The 13,631-nt window shown below is 39.8% G+C and overlaps 1 protein-coding gene across 5 annotated transcripts in view; it reads right to left on the reverse strand.

Annotated features, from left to right (window-relative positions):
* The window catches only part of BBX (BBX high mobility group box domain containing), a 149,964-nt gene that overhangs the window by 52,405 nt on the left and 83,928 nt on the right, over window positions 1-13,631 (reverse strand). For all 5 annotated transcript variants that reach the window (XM_058043137.1, XM_058043133.1, XM_058043126.1 and 2 more), the window contains exons 6-8: window positions 8,827-8,894; window positions 2,557-2,637; window positions 296-376 (exon numbers count right to left, since the gene is read on the reverse strand). In XM_058043137.1, coding sequence (XP_057899120.1) covers window positions 296-376; window positions 2,557-2,637; window positions 8,827-8,894 — 230 coding nt within the window. The remainder of the gene's footprint in view (window positions 1-295; window positions 377-2,556; window positions 2,638-8,826; window positions 8,895-13,631) is intronic.

Here is a 13,631-nt window from a genome sequence, read left to right on the forward strand (position 1 = left end):
TGTTTTCCTAGATGTAAATTAAAAGGCCATTTGGATGGTAAGTCTGCAGTGATCCTTTGGGTATGGAAGGCTAGGTAATGTTCACAAGCCAAATACCTCTCAGCTGGTAGAACTGGCCAACATCTCATCCAGTCACTGGTAATTCACCCCACGGTTTTCTTAACACAATACTGTCAGGAAGATACACATCTCCTGATGGGAGTCTCTGATAAGACAGGGTGCTCAGCCATTCACTGGCAACTCTTACGGTTCCTTGCTTCCTCCCATCCTCCCCCACCACATTCAGCCATTGTACCTCAGCAAACTGAAACAATGCAGACTCCTCCGTTTGTTTTACTGCCCCCAGGACTCCAGGCTGTGACGTGTTGGAAGAGATCTGTCAGAAAAACAATTATGCTTGTGTTACCTAACTGTTCAGTTTCAGTATCACACTTCAGCATGCTAAATTTATAATCTGTCATAAAAAGATTCCTGGTACTCCAGAGTATGCAAACAAGTTCCAACACACCCTTAGAACAAACAGTATCTGCTTTCCAGGAAACACATAAACAGGTGATCTGTGAAATAGTAATCTTGAATTACTTTTCAGAAGGAAAATCCTTCCTAAAATCTACAAAATAAGCTTTTTTTGAAGGCTTTTATTTGCCTGCTGATATACCAAAGAAAGGTTAGCAACCAATACTTAACACTGTATTGTATTTCACAGTTCAGTGGAAGACCTGAGACTGCAGAATGGTGGTGATGACAGAGCACAAATTGCTACTTAGTACAGAAGGTAAGAGTGGACAGAAACACAATGTGTGCAGGTATTCTGAGACACCAGATCTATCCCCCACACCAAGGTAACTGCATTTCATACTGTTTAACTTGTGTCAATTAGTTTTGTTGCAAATGACACTTCTGATTAATGCTAGACTTCACTACAAGTATCAATTATTTTGCCACTGACACACATACCTACCATGCACTGGTTAGGTGCACCCTCTCTACAGGATGTTTAACATCCTTGAAAAATAAGACTAGCTAATTTGCATTTCTAATTACTGATCATCAGTAGGCTACTTCTAAACCACATGTTTTAGCAGTGCAGGTGAGCTTGTTTCCTGGCACCCACTAAAAATTTTCTTCAATGGGTAAGGAAAAGCCTGAGGTCAGAAATCCTTAGCAAGGGCATATCTGGCAGCACACAATTCCTGCCTACTACCACATGAGTCTGGCACTTCCCTCCTTTGGCACTGTAAAATGAACTGAAACAATTAGGTGAGCTGGTATTTGTCTTACTCTTTAAAAGATTCAGCAGTGAAATTCAATACAAGACATTACTCTACTGACAGTATAAGCACACAGAAGCAGCTCAGAAATATGGGAAGATGGATCTTGAATCATTACCACAAAAGTGTCCTAAGTGAGACTGGAATTAACCAATTCTAAGAAGCATCTAAGTATTGCTCTTCATTGCTGGCACACCGGGCATTTCCTCTTCCTAACAAAAAAGCCAGCAGGCTGTTTAAGAGCCTAATTTCAGGTTATCTACTTCATTCTGGCCATTATCTTTAATCAGAAATAAAGGATCAGTGCTCCAATTTACTTCTAATATATTTGAAAGACTCAGATCTTAAGCTGGAATTCAAGGGCTTGTGCACTGATATTAAAATATCCAACTGAAAAAGAAGTCCCATTTCCTGTGTGCTAGGATTGCAATGTGTCTGCTCCCAAAGTGATGATCTTTTAGGGAGGAGTATGAAAGTGCACAAGGCAATGGGTAATAAAGACACACAAGTCAGATTCACAGCTGGTGTGAATACAGGCAATAAAAAACCCTCACTATGACAAAATTTCTTTCCATATACACTTACTTAAAAACTATCCAGTGTCTTGTAAAATCAGTATCTATACAACTAAATATTTCTGTGTCATGTATTATGATTATTTCAAGAAACAACTGATGCTTGCAGAGGGCTAGAGTTCCTTGAAATTTCATTTCTGTCATGTTATTTACATCTATGAAACCCATTAAGACTTGGATGAAACTCTTCAAAGAAAAAGAGCAATAACACACACACCACAGTTACACTTCTAGCAATAACTGGAGTATATTGACAAAAATATTGTACACTGCAAAATCAAAGCACACTTGCATAGAGCTGTTTGGTGGTTCTAGAAGAAAATTTTGGAGAGTCCAGAACTAGAATGATTTTTGATGGAGCCAGTGACTAAAGCAGCCACACTAGATTAGAAACATCCAAATACATGTTAAAACCTTAGTTAATAAGTCTCTAGTTTAAAACTAAGTACAGGAATGACATATCTCCAAATTATAGCTTAAACCAGGTGCTCCATTATTGCACCTGGGTTTCCACCAGGGTCCTAAACACCCTCTCTTGCACTTCAAGTCTTACCAACCTGATAAATGATTCAACAGCATAAACCCAAAAATGAGGGAACAAATAAAAACATCAATTTTAGTTAAAGACATTTCATTCTTCTTTCAGCTGGACATCAGATGCTTCTTAAAAGGATACACTAAGGAAAAAAAACTCTTTTAAAGAAACTCACCTCTGCAAACTGAAACAATGATGACTTCTGACAGGCATCTGTAGAATTAGATGTATCAGACTGGCAAGTACTGGAGGAAACCTGAAAAAAGGAGAGTGCAGGGTAAGACCTCAAAGGTGCTTCCCTCAAGCTAAAAACAACAGTGAGCAAAATAAACCATTTAAGAGAAGAAGGGCAAGCCAATGTTTCACAGTCCTGGAAAAATTAAATCATATTTACAGATAAAAACATTGTTTAGCACCCATTATAATGCATTTGAAAACTTTCTTGGAAAAGAAGACCACAAAAATACCAGGCTTTTCTTCTCCTTTTATGATTCTGAACTTGTCAGAATAGTTTTATACAACAGAATACTCAATGGATTATACTGGACTACACACATAACCATCTTGTATTGGTGATGCTAGCAACACTACCACATCTGTAATTTGTGCTATAATTCAGAGTAAGATTACACAGAAGGTAAAAAAACTTTTGAAGACACAGTTGATGACAGAAATACTATTTAGAAAAATAATCTCCAATCATAACAGCATGAAAATAATTAGATAAGGGTAGCACAAGCCTAAAATTTCTCTAATCATGTACTTAAACATACATTTTAGGGGTGCTTTTGAGAAGCAGTGCAAGAAAGTAATTTTAACTGAGAACAAAATACAAACAAATGACTGTTCAAAACTAAAAGCCTTATCTGAATTAACACATCTTAGCCATGGTATTCTTATTAGCTAGAAATGTGTTAATCAAGTATTATTCTGTAAAGGAATTCTATCAAATACGATACATTCATTAAGCGTCACATTTGAGTATAAAATATTTACATGTGTAACTCCTAGGAGAATTTACTGTTAGTGTAAAATAAGGTATGTAACATGGCTTGTAAGAAACAGAAAAAAAAGAAGGAAGCTTTGTAAGATTTTATAAAAAGTAACAGGATGGAATTTTTTTCCCTAACAACTTTTTTCCCCTCAAAATTTCAGTTTACTTAACAAATTAAAAAATAAATGTGGGGCTTTTTCTTATTCATTACCTAAGCAAGTAAATCAACAGCTTTTATTGGTGAAAGCACATAAGATTTAGCTACTGACTGCACCTGTTGGTAAGTAAGCACAAAGCCCCACAGCTCGTGCAGCTTGCCCTGCTGCTGCTGTCTGAGATCCTGAAGCACTGCAATAGCAACAGCTGCATTTGCTTTCAGGAATCTGCTACCCACGCTCCCCTGGAAACACAAAATCCAAGTGTAGCAGCCTAGAGGACAAGGGGAAATTTACCAATGTGACAATTTGCTTACATACAAACAAACTTTTTTCTTTCCTGCCATAAACCTCATCAGCAATAGTGACTCCTGTTAAACACTGAGCAGAATGTTTCATCGGTGTACTATGGGAGTACAGCAACCCAAAGGGCTACAAAGAATGTAATTCTAATGTCTGTCTTCTGCCTTTTTAGTAGGTTGTGCTACTGTTTCCACTGATGTAATGTTTATTACTGACTTTTATCATGTTTCTGTACAGTCTGTTTAAGACGTCTGTGCCTCAACAGTAGTCCGGCCTACTACCAGAAAAGTATCTGGCTGCTTTTGAGAGACCCGTCTCCAAAGGTCTGAGATTCTGCAAAGGTGCAAATATGTAAGGCTGCTGCTTGCACGTCTGAACATTCATTTGGTTATTTTAGGCCACTGCATTGGTGGGATTCTTAAAAGAATAACCAAATTTTGGACTTGTTTCCCATATTTTTTGCAGTTCAATCAGTTGTTTTACACTGCTTAGCTCTGAGTTTGGAGCCATTGAGCCATGGACCCCAGGAGCACCATGCTGGAGCGGCAGTGCCCTTCCAAGAGGGGCTATCTGGGCTCAGCCCCCACAACACAGGTGCTGTCAGACACTCAGGATGAGCCTTCTCGCTGCCTCGGAGGGCATGTGCTGTGGGCTGGGCACAGCTTGTACACCTGGTGGTACCAGAACCACTTGCTGTGGGAGGTGTGAAGCCCAGTTTTCTACGGGTTTGTGTGTAGAGGACAGATTGCTGGTGCTCAGTAACCAAGTGGAGGTTTTGTAGTTGGAACCGCTATGTTTTTCTTATCAATTCCTGCTACTCTTTAAAAAGTTAATGCTGTTGCTTTTACTTGGCAGAGCACTTAATTAGACCTTGTTTCTTCTACTCTGCTGCTCTCCAAACACTCTTGACCTGTGGGAAACTTATTATCTCCATGACTTCTACCATTTGCCAGGCTGAACCCAATCAAAGCATTAAAATAATTACCAGAAGGAGCAGATGCACCGATAGTGCCATTTTGTACATCCCATTTCCTGCTCTAATAAAATGTCCTCAACATCCCATTTCTTCCTCCAAGCCTTCTCTTGAACTGCCCTGAGAGATTTTTCACTTGTGATTCACACTTTGCACGGACCCTGCATCACATGTATGATAGCCTTTTGCTCTCAAAAAGAAGAAAACCACAGGCCTTCCTTTCCCTGCAGGTTACCACAACCTGCTCTGAAACGATCCCACGGACCGAGGGCGGAGGAAATCCCTGGGCCGGCCGCACCCTGAGGCTGCGAGGCGTTGGCGCCGCAGACCGGCAGGCTCTGGAGACTTTGGAGGCCGCTCCGGCTGCCGGGATTTCTGGGCAGTAACCCACCGAGAGTCCACTAGGTGCTGCTGTAAGGCAAGGAAAGGGCCAGACGGACGAGTATGGGCGATGTGCAGGGAGGCGAACGGGCAAGCAAGGAGCGCTGCTCACCCGGCTGCAGCCTTGCTGTCAATAGCCTGCGCCGAGGAGCCGGCTGTGCCTGGCACAACCACAGCAGCTGCAGATGATCCGTCTGGCATCTCTGCTCAGGTGTTCAGTAAAATATGCTCACACACTGCTGTCTTGTGTAACCGATGAAAGCATTCAAAATGCAGGGGGAAACTGCATATCCATGTCCTTCACTTACAAGGTCTGTAGCATCTCTTGCCTATCTGCTTAGTAATGCCAGCTGCTGCCTAGAAATCAATCACCCGCCACTGAATTCTGTTATCAGAAAAGAAACTCTGTAGTCTATTACAAAAATTTGCAAAACTGGGAACATACTGGCAACATACAGAGATTGCAACTGAAGCCTCAAAACAATTCTGTAAATATCACTGTTGTGCCTCTTCCCATCCTCCTGCTGGCTGGTCACTTGGTTACCTGACATCTGGGCTTCTGACAACTTGAAGATTAAACACCTCACTTGAAAAACCCCTATCCATTCATTTAGCATACACTTGCCAGAACATCAGCAGATGTTGAATACTCTTCATTGGACTAGCAGACCTCTAAATACAACATCCTTCATCCTCTCTCAAGTGCTGAGCAAAACTGTGCCAGTGTTGCCCTTCCCTCTGTTAAGAACTTTAAAGTTGTAGGAGTATCTATCTAAGACCTATGCTTACAAGGCCACCCAAGGCTGCACAATCATACATACACAGAGCAGTCAATATGCATGTCACAGCTAATCCCGTGTCTGGCAGATCCCCAGTTTAAGAATCATACATGTGTACATGTATCTTAAGTGTATACACACACTTTCATGATAATTTAGACTACATGTTATAATTTAGACCATTCTTTAAAATATGACAGTGTCTGTCCTTTTCCTAAAAATTGAAATTGCCAAGGCTTTAAATGTACAATGTATATTTATATACTCACAAGCATAAAAAACAATACATACATTCTCCATAATAAAGCAACTTCTGAACCTCTTTCACTACCCATACCTCTGTAGTCACCTTAGTACACCATATTCTCTCCCATGTGAATACCAACTCTAATACAACACAACTGGCTCCTCCTCTCCCCTCAAGAGCAAAGCAGCTTCCCAGCTCTACAACGAATTCTTGAGCTGCTTTCTGAGTCTGTCATACTCCTCCTAGCATGTTCTGCTAACCTCCAGGATGCTGGTGTAAGTGTGAGATCATAAGCATGGAAATCCAACCATAGATCCTCCTAAAGGCATGCAAAGATGACCATCTTACATCTCCTCTGTCTACACGCTTGAGGGTGGGAAGACAGAAGAGCTGTTCAGTTACCCAAGTCTAAACAGATTTAGGATCATTACTGCATTTGAGAAACACATGGCTAAGAAATATTTGTTCTGTATTGACTCACCACTGAAACATAAGAAAATAAAGGACAAATGGGAGATATACCAAGGCTGCCACACAAAAGAAACCAAGAAAGTCTCTCAGTGCCTGGACACACAGCTGGAGACTTAACTCCTGCAAACACACAATGAGGAGGACTGAACTTTGTTCATTTGTGTCTCTTTAAGAATACCAAGAATACCAATCTCCCCAGTTGATCTGGAGGAGGTATTTTACAAAGGGGACCCTCAAAAAGAATCAGAGGTGTGCAGTTTCCCGGGAAAGTGCTCTGTCCCTTAACCACTTCTCAGGCAGGGCAGGACAATTAAAATACGGTAATTCATTAGTAAGTATGGGCTACATTATGGCTCATCTCAACTCTAGCAATCCCCCAACTAGTTTTGTCTGGGCTGTATTTATGACAATTATTTTGCTCTACATTTTTGGGGAAAGCAGATTACACAGCTTGCTTCTTTGATGTGGAGGGCCAGGTTTCAAAAGAAGACTACAGGCTCAGAAGAGTAGAGTGTAGTTTATACATAAGCTGAATATTTCATCACAAGTTGTATTGCACACTTCTACCGGGAAAACCAGGATTTATTGAGGCACACAGGACACATGTCTTTTGCTCAAAATAAGAAAGTTCTGATTAAAAGAACTTTTATGCACTAAAGCAATCACACAATATGCTTTTTGATTTGACTCTAAATCTGCATGTGGATTTTATTCCTACACTGCCATCTGAAATCATACTACTGAGACTCTTGTAAAATCAAGTCACCTCAGCTCTCAAGGTCATAGCAAAGACCTTTTTTAAAGGAATGCAATATCTGTGACTACAATATACCTTCCCTCACATTTAAACATAACAGCATAGTAAAAGCAGCTTGTATGCCCCAAGCTGAGAGACTACAAGTTTGAGAAGGACAGTATAATTTTAGCACAAAATAATGTATTTCTTTTCACTTCTCTGTCAACTTGGCTTATGAATGTTTCTTATTTTTCATGCTGCAGCACAGAAGGCCAGCACCCACACAGCACAAAACTTCCATGGCTAAAACTGGTGTGCAAAGCATTGAGGAGTCCTGGCAGTACAGAAGCAATACATCCCAAATGCACTACACGTATAGATTAAGTTAATTATTACTTTTCCTCCCAATAAAACCAACAGCAACAACAAAAGAGAGTTCTTTCCTAGAGCTAGAAATTTATGGCAGTACTACTTACTATATCCAACAAAGAAGCCACCTTTTGAACAATTTTCAAAGTTGGCCTAAAAACCAGATTACATTAATAATCAGTCTAAAGAAAGACCAGAGATCTCTGCACTACTGGAGATATACACAAACACTTACTAGATTCCTTTGTAAAAACACATTTGTGATGGCAACTGAACTACAAACTTCTTTTTAGACACAATGATTTAGTGAATAGGAGCAGACTGCAATACTTCAATTACCTGTTAGCACTTGCAGGGTTTCAGAATGTATATACAATGATCCTGACTTTATAGGAAATTACTTGTCTATTCGTCTGTTAGTGACAGGCCACAGTTGTGTCAGGCATTGCACAAGCATATAGAATCCTTGCCCAGAAAAGCTTGCAAACCAACTGTTTGTTAACACATTATTTCAACCCTTTTACCTCTGACAATGTCTCTTCACAGGCCAGGCTTCACTGGTATGTTCAAGTATCAGCAGAGTTAATACTAAACTCTGCTCAACCCACATTCACAGCTGGGATACAAGACACACATTTCATTCCCAGCTTTAGTTACCTGAGGTGTGTCCTACACTTTAATTCCTCACTGGTCAAATATTCCTCTTACAAGCTCTTTAGACTGAGAGCTCATGGTAAGGAAGAGAAGAGAAGAGAAGAGAAGAGAAGAGAAGAGAAGAGAAGAGAAGAGAAGAGGAAGAGAAGAGGAAGAGAAGAGGAAGAGAAGAGGAAGAGAAGAGGAAGAGAAGAGGAAGAGAAGAGGAAGAGAAGAGGAAGAGAAGAGAAGAGAAGAGAAGAGAAGAGAAGAGAAGAGAAGAGAAGAGAAGAGAAGAGAAGAGAAGAGAAGAGAAGAGAAGAGAAGAGAAGAGAAGAGAAGAGAAGAGAAGAGAAGAGAAGAGAAGAGAAGAGAAGAGAAGAGAAGAGAAGAGAGTTCCTTACCTCTTGTGCAGTAAGTGCATGTTCCCCTGCTAGAAGCAGCATACTCAGGCCTCCCATTTGTGTAGGATCTGTTAAAAGAATAAAACGAAGTCTTAAGTTGATTCATTTGCTTGTTTAAAAAACCTACCAGTTGCACCACTAAAGACCCAGAAGACTATTTGTCACAGACACTCTCAGCAAGCTGCCATAAAAGGCAGTTCAAGAGAATCACAAATAACCATTTCTGTACCCTCTGGGAAGGCTTTCAAAGCTGTTTGAAGGATTTATTTGGATTTGTGTGCTTAACACCCCATTGCATGGATTTACAATTCTACTGCCAAAGGTTTTATGTACTACAGAGATGAATATCTTTAAAACAGCAACTGTAATGATCTCACACATAAATATACACAAAGATGCTCTAATAATGCACAGGTTTATAAGTTGGTGGATGCTCCTACCAAGGGAGCGGTTCCTTCCTTGGCAACTGAACAAATAAAAGAATGGAACAAAACAACACAATCAAGCTCTGAAGCAAAATTTCTATTTTCATTTGTCTGTAATTTAGAGCTGTATTTAGTGGTGAAAAGTGCCAGCCTGACAGCTCTGAAGCATAAAGCCAGAACAACACAAGCACTGACCAGGCAAGCTGCCTGCCTACTTGTTGCCCTGCCAATACAATACATAATTGAGGAATGTAAAATGGAGATATAAATGTTCTTTCTCCAAGTATTTGGTACTGACAGCTTTTTCCCTCTGGCCTTCCTGCACCTCAGGAGCTCAGAAAATGACAAGAAGTGAAAGCAATAAACTCTGACAGTGCATTAATCATGGAGTAGTTTTTCCACTCAGAACAGTGGTTGCTCTTCATCACTATGAAGACTAATTGTCTGATTTTGGGAGAATGCCTTGGGAGCAATGCAGGCACGTGATTTAACACTGTCATGTAGAGACAGGGAGACACAGTGGCCAAATGTCTCATGCAACAGCCACAATGCGAGTGGATTTTTTATCTTTTCAGCTGACATGGGCCAAACCTGTACCTGTAAACCTCCAAACAGTTTAGGGCTGCAGATGATCACAGTCCAATTCATGGGAACACTCATCAATGCTGTTTAATTCAATATCACAGATGCTGCCCAAAGTTTTCCGGCACAGAACATCTCTCACTGACATTCCCAAGATAAAATTTTCCAATAGTCTTTTAGAAGGGTATTAAATAGAATCAGAGGAAAACAATGTAAATAAACCAGGCTCATTCACTACGTCATGGATAGAAGAGTGGCATATTATTAAACAGGCATCCTAAATAGCACCTAGCTTCAAACCCAATATTCAACTGGAATTAACTTTTTCCTTCACCACAATAAACACATAATACACATGTGTTTTAGAGGTTTTAGGTTTTTTGAAGAAGTTTGCCCTTTTAAATTAAAAAGGGGGAAAAAAAAGCACACTTCTATGAAAAGACAAGGCACTATCAGAAGTGTAGGATCTAGTAAGAGGAAGAGACAGAAAATGTGCAGGGCCAGTAAGTATCTAAACACAATTCATAAGTGAAGTGACTATCAGCAACAACACTTTTTGCCATCCAAGCAGCTGATCAGAAACCATTCAGTCCTTCAAACCAGAAGACATCAGAGCAATTAGGAAGAGAAAAGTTAACACATATTTTGGAAGATAATGCCTGAGCAGGAGGAAGGAGAGACTGGAAGAGATCTCCAGGTCCTCCATAAACTTACTGAGCCCCATACTAAACAGTAAAGCCTTGGCTGGTTGTTTTCTAGTTTCTTTACTCCCTTTGGAAGATGCTTACAGGATAAAAATCTTCTAAGCATTAAGGGCTTTCTTCCAGGTTTTAGCTTAAATATCCTCAAGGCCAGGTAGTACATGTTTTTCTGGCACTGGCATCTCTAAGATTAGTACCTGTTTCCCTAAATGGTATCTCCCTTTTCTGCATTTACAGGACTTTTCCTACTCTTCTTCTACTTGTTTTCTTGGTCTAAACAATTCAAGATCTCCCAATGTCATAAAGCACATCCATCGCCCATAACTTCAGCAATTCCTACAGCTCTCCTCTGCAGTTATCCCAGGTGCAGCTTGTCTTTCTTGTATACGGATGACCAGAAGTGCAACCACATCAGATGAGGGGGGTCCTGAAAACACTCTGCCTGACAAACTGCAGTATAGCACTTTCTAATGCCTGCATCCCCCTGATGACTCTCAGATGCTCTTTTGTGCTTTATCTTCCTTACCTGTTGGTCCATTTCCCCCTCCCCAGCTTTGGCCATCAAGAACACCCAGTTTACAATTGGAAAATTCTTGCCTGTCTTCTAAATATCTTCTTGGTAGTTTTGGCTTTCTGCCTCTCAATTAAGTAGCTTATCATAAGAGAATAAAGATGGAAGTGTGGTTTAGTGTTTTTCTCCCTAAGTAAGCAAATACTTAAACTGTTTATTTAAATATAAAAATTAGGAGGAAGGAAAAAATGACAGATGAATTAGAAACCAAAGTTTAATGTGATGCTTAAACAACTTGAACACTTAAGCTGCAGCTGCAGAAGAGGATTGGTGCTTAGATGTCTGTTCATGATAAAAACAAAAATCCTTCTACTAAGTTTTTCAATTACAAAATAACTTCACCTAAGGGAAGACAAAATGTACATATCCAAAAACTGCCTTATGCTTATAGTGCCTTCTCAGCACAATATATTCTCTTCTGGCACTAGGAGCTTACTGGTATGTAGAAGAATTTTAAGGGGCATTTTACAGAATTTATTCTTAAATCAACAGTACTGGGAAAATAGCACACACATTTGACTTGCAGAATGGCAGGCGATTCGTGACTTTCTCAACAGCTTTTAATATTGATGAAACTTAAAACCATCTCTCTGTTTGGGAATGACATACTTTGTTAGTACTGGGCTGGTTACAGACTCAGCAGGCTGGCTTGTTCATCATTTCTCTGTCAGAGGAAACAACAAACTGAGGAAGTACTAAGCAGGAAGAAGGCCAGCAGGAACTAGCTTCGACCAACTTTTACCTGGGTGCATAATTGAGCTTCTTTCTGAAAAACAAACTGCGTTTCTATAGGGATATAGCCTACTCTAAAAGTGTCTTTCTTCCAGCCTTTGCCTCACTAAAAAGCATTTTGGCATGGATGGTTTTCTTCTGAAGCAAAAATATGCAAGTACTGCAAATCTCACACATTTGCATGGCAAAGCTTTTGCAAACAGCAGTGTTCTTTGCCCCACATCCTACACAGGTGAGCCATATAATGAGAAAAACATGCTCAATTACAGCTTCCCAGCTGGATGATCACTAGTGGGTCTGCAGGTCAGAAGCCCAATGCTGGTGCCATACCTCAGCTTCTTGATATAATGTAGGTCAGCATAACAAACTTAAATGTGGCATGGTTATTTTTGTAAAGCCAAAAAAAAGGACAGAAACAACTTGTATAGGAGTTACAAAAACAAAGTAAGATCTTACTGTCTACATATTAGGTTTTCCGAAGTAAAATATAGTACACAAAAAGCAATCAAGACATGATTAGCAATGACCAACAAACAAAACAGATATCCTGGCATGATTCTAGACTTGTATAAACCCTGTCTTGAGGAAGTTACCTGCCTTGAAGATACAAGTGAATCAGTGGCATTTCAAAGGTAAAAGTGTTTTTGAGGTGGCTCAGCTACATTTCAGTTCATCAGATAGTATACAGGCTGGATTTTAAAGAGATTGTACAGGGGAGAAGAGTGAGAGTTGAATTGAAGTATCATCTGAAGTCAAGCAGAGAACAGCCCAATAAACATATATAGCATGAACTGCTGTATAGTTGACAAAGCAGTAATCCATTTGGCATGGCACACTTGTCATGATGTGGATGCTGCTAACATCTCTGTCAGAAGCTCTCTTTATTTTATAAGGTATTCTTATACCCAAGATATTGCCAGCCTTCACCGGCATGAGGATTGGAGCAAGATCCCATGAATTACTATGCTCATTGACTCAGCCTGCAGGAAAAAAAAAACCAAACTATCACAGGTAGCACTAAAGGACTTTTTTCAGATATAAATGGCTCTATAAATAGAACAATGGATTAGTTTCTAATTAATTCTTAATTTCTCTGTCCCCTACTCTGACAGGTGTTGATTCAAGACCTCTGTGCACAAAAACTTGACATTAGGATAGCCCAGCAGGACCACTGGGGGATGGATGAGAGGTAGATTAAGGCTTGTTACTTGTTCTTTGCGTTAAGTCAATAAATATTTAAGGAGCATAGAAATGACTCCTCTAAAAGCAAAAGCAGAATAGTCTGAAGGGGCTTGTGATTTTTCAAGCTGTTCTCCCATATACCAGAACTATGCAGCATGAAACACTTATTTTGATCACATTTCACAGTTCCTCAAGAGCCAGAAGAAATTTCATTACAGGCATTTTCATAGTACTATACTAAGATACACATGCCTCTTTGTTCCTTTTCATTCTTTCAAACTTGCTCCATAAAAACATTTTCTACTCTTCAGCTCACAATCTCTCCAAGCAGAGAAGTCCTATCTGCTACACACCTGTCATAAACCAGGTAGGATATGACAAAGTTTCTAATTTTATAACTACTGATGCATCTGAAACTTTAAACAAGCAAAAAAATAAACCAACCAACAAAACCAACAAAAAAGACCCCAAAACACAAAAAACCCCAAGGGAAACAAAAGGAAAAAACAATGGCAGGGAATTTTAATTTTTTTTTTAACATCGACTGCTAGGTTCTTAAGCTACCAGTATTTAACATTAATGTCCCTGTATTTCGAGGTCATGATTACAACA

The sequence above is a fragment of the Melospiza georgiana genome, chromosome 2 (assembly GCF_028018845.1).
Source record: "Melospiza georgiana isolate bMelGeo1 chromosome 2, bMelGeo1.pri, whole genome shotgun sequence".
Lineage (NCBI taxonomy): Eukaryota > Metazoa > Chordata > Aves > Passeriformes > Passerellidae > Melospiza > Melospiza georgiana.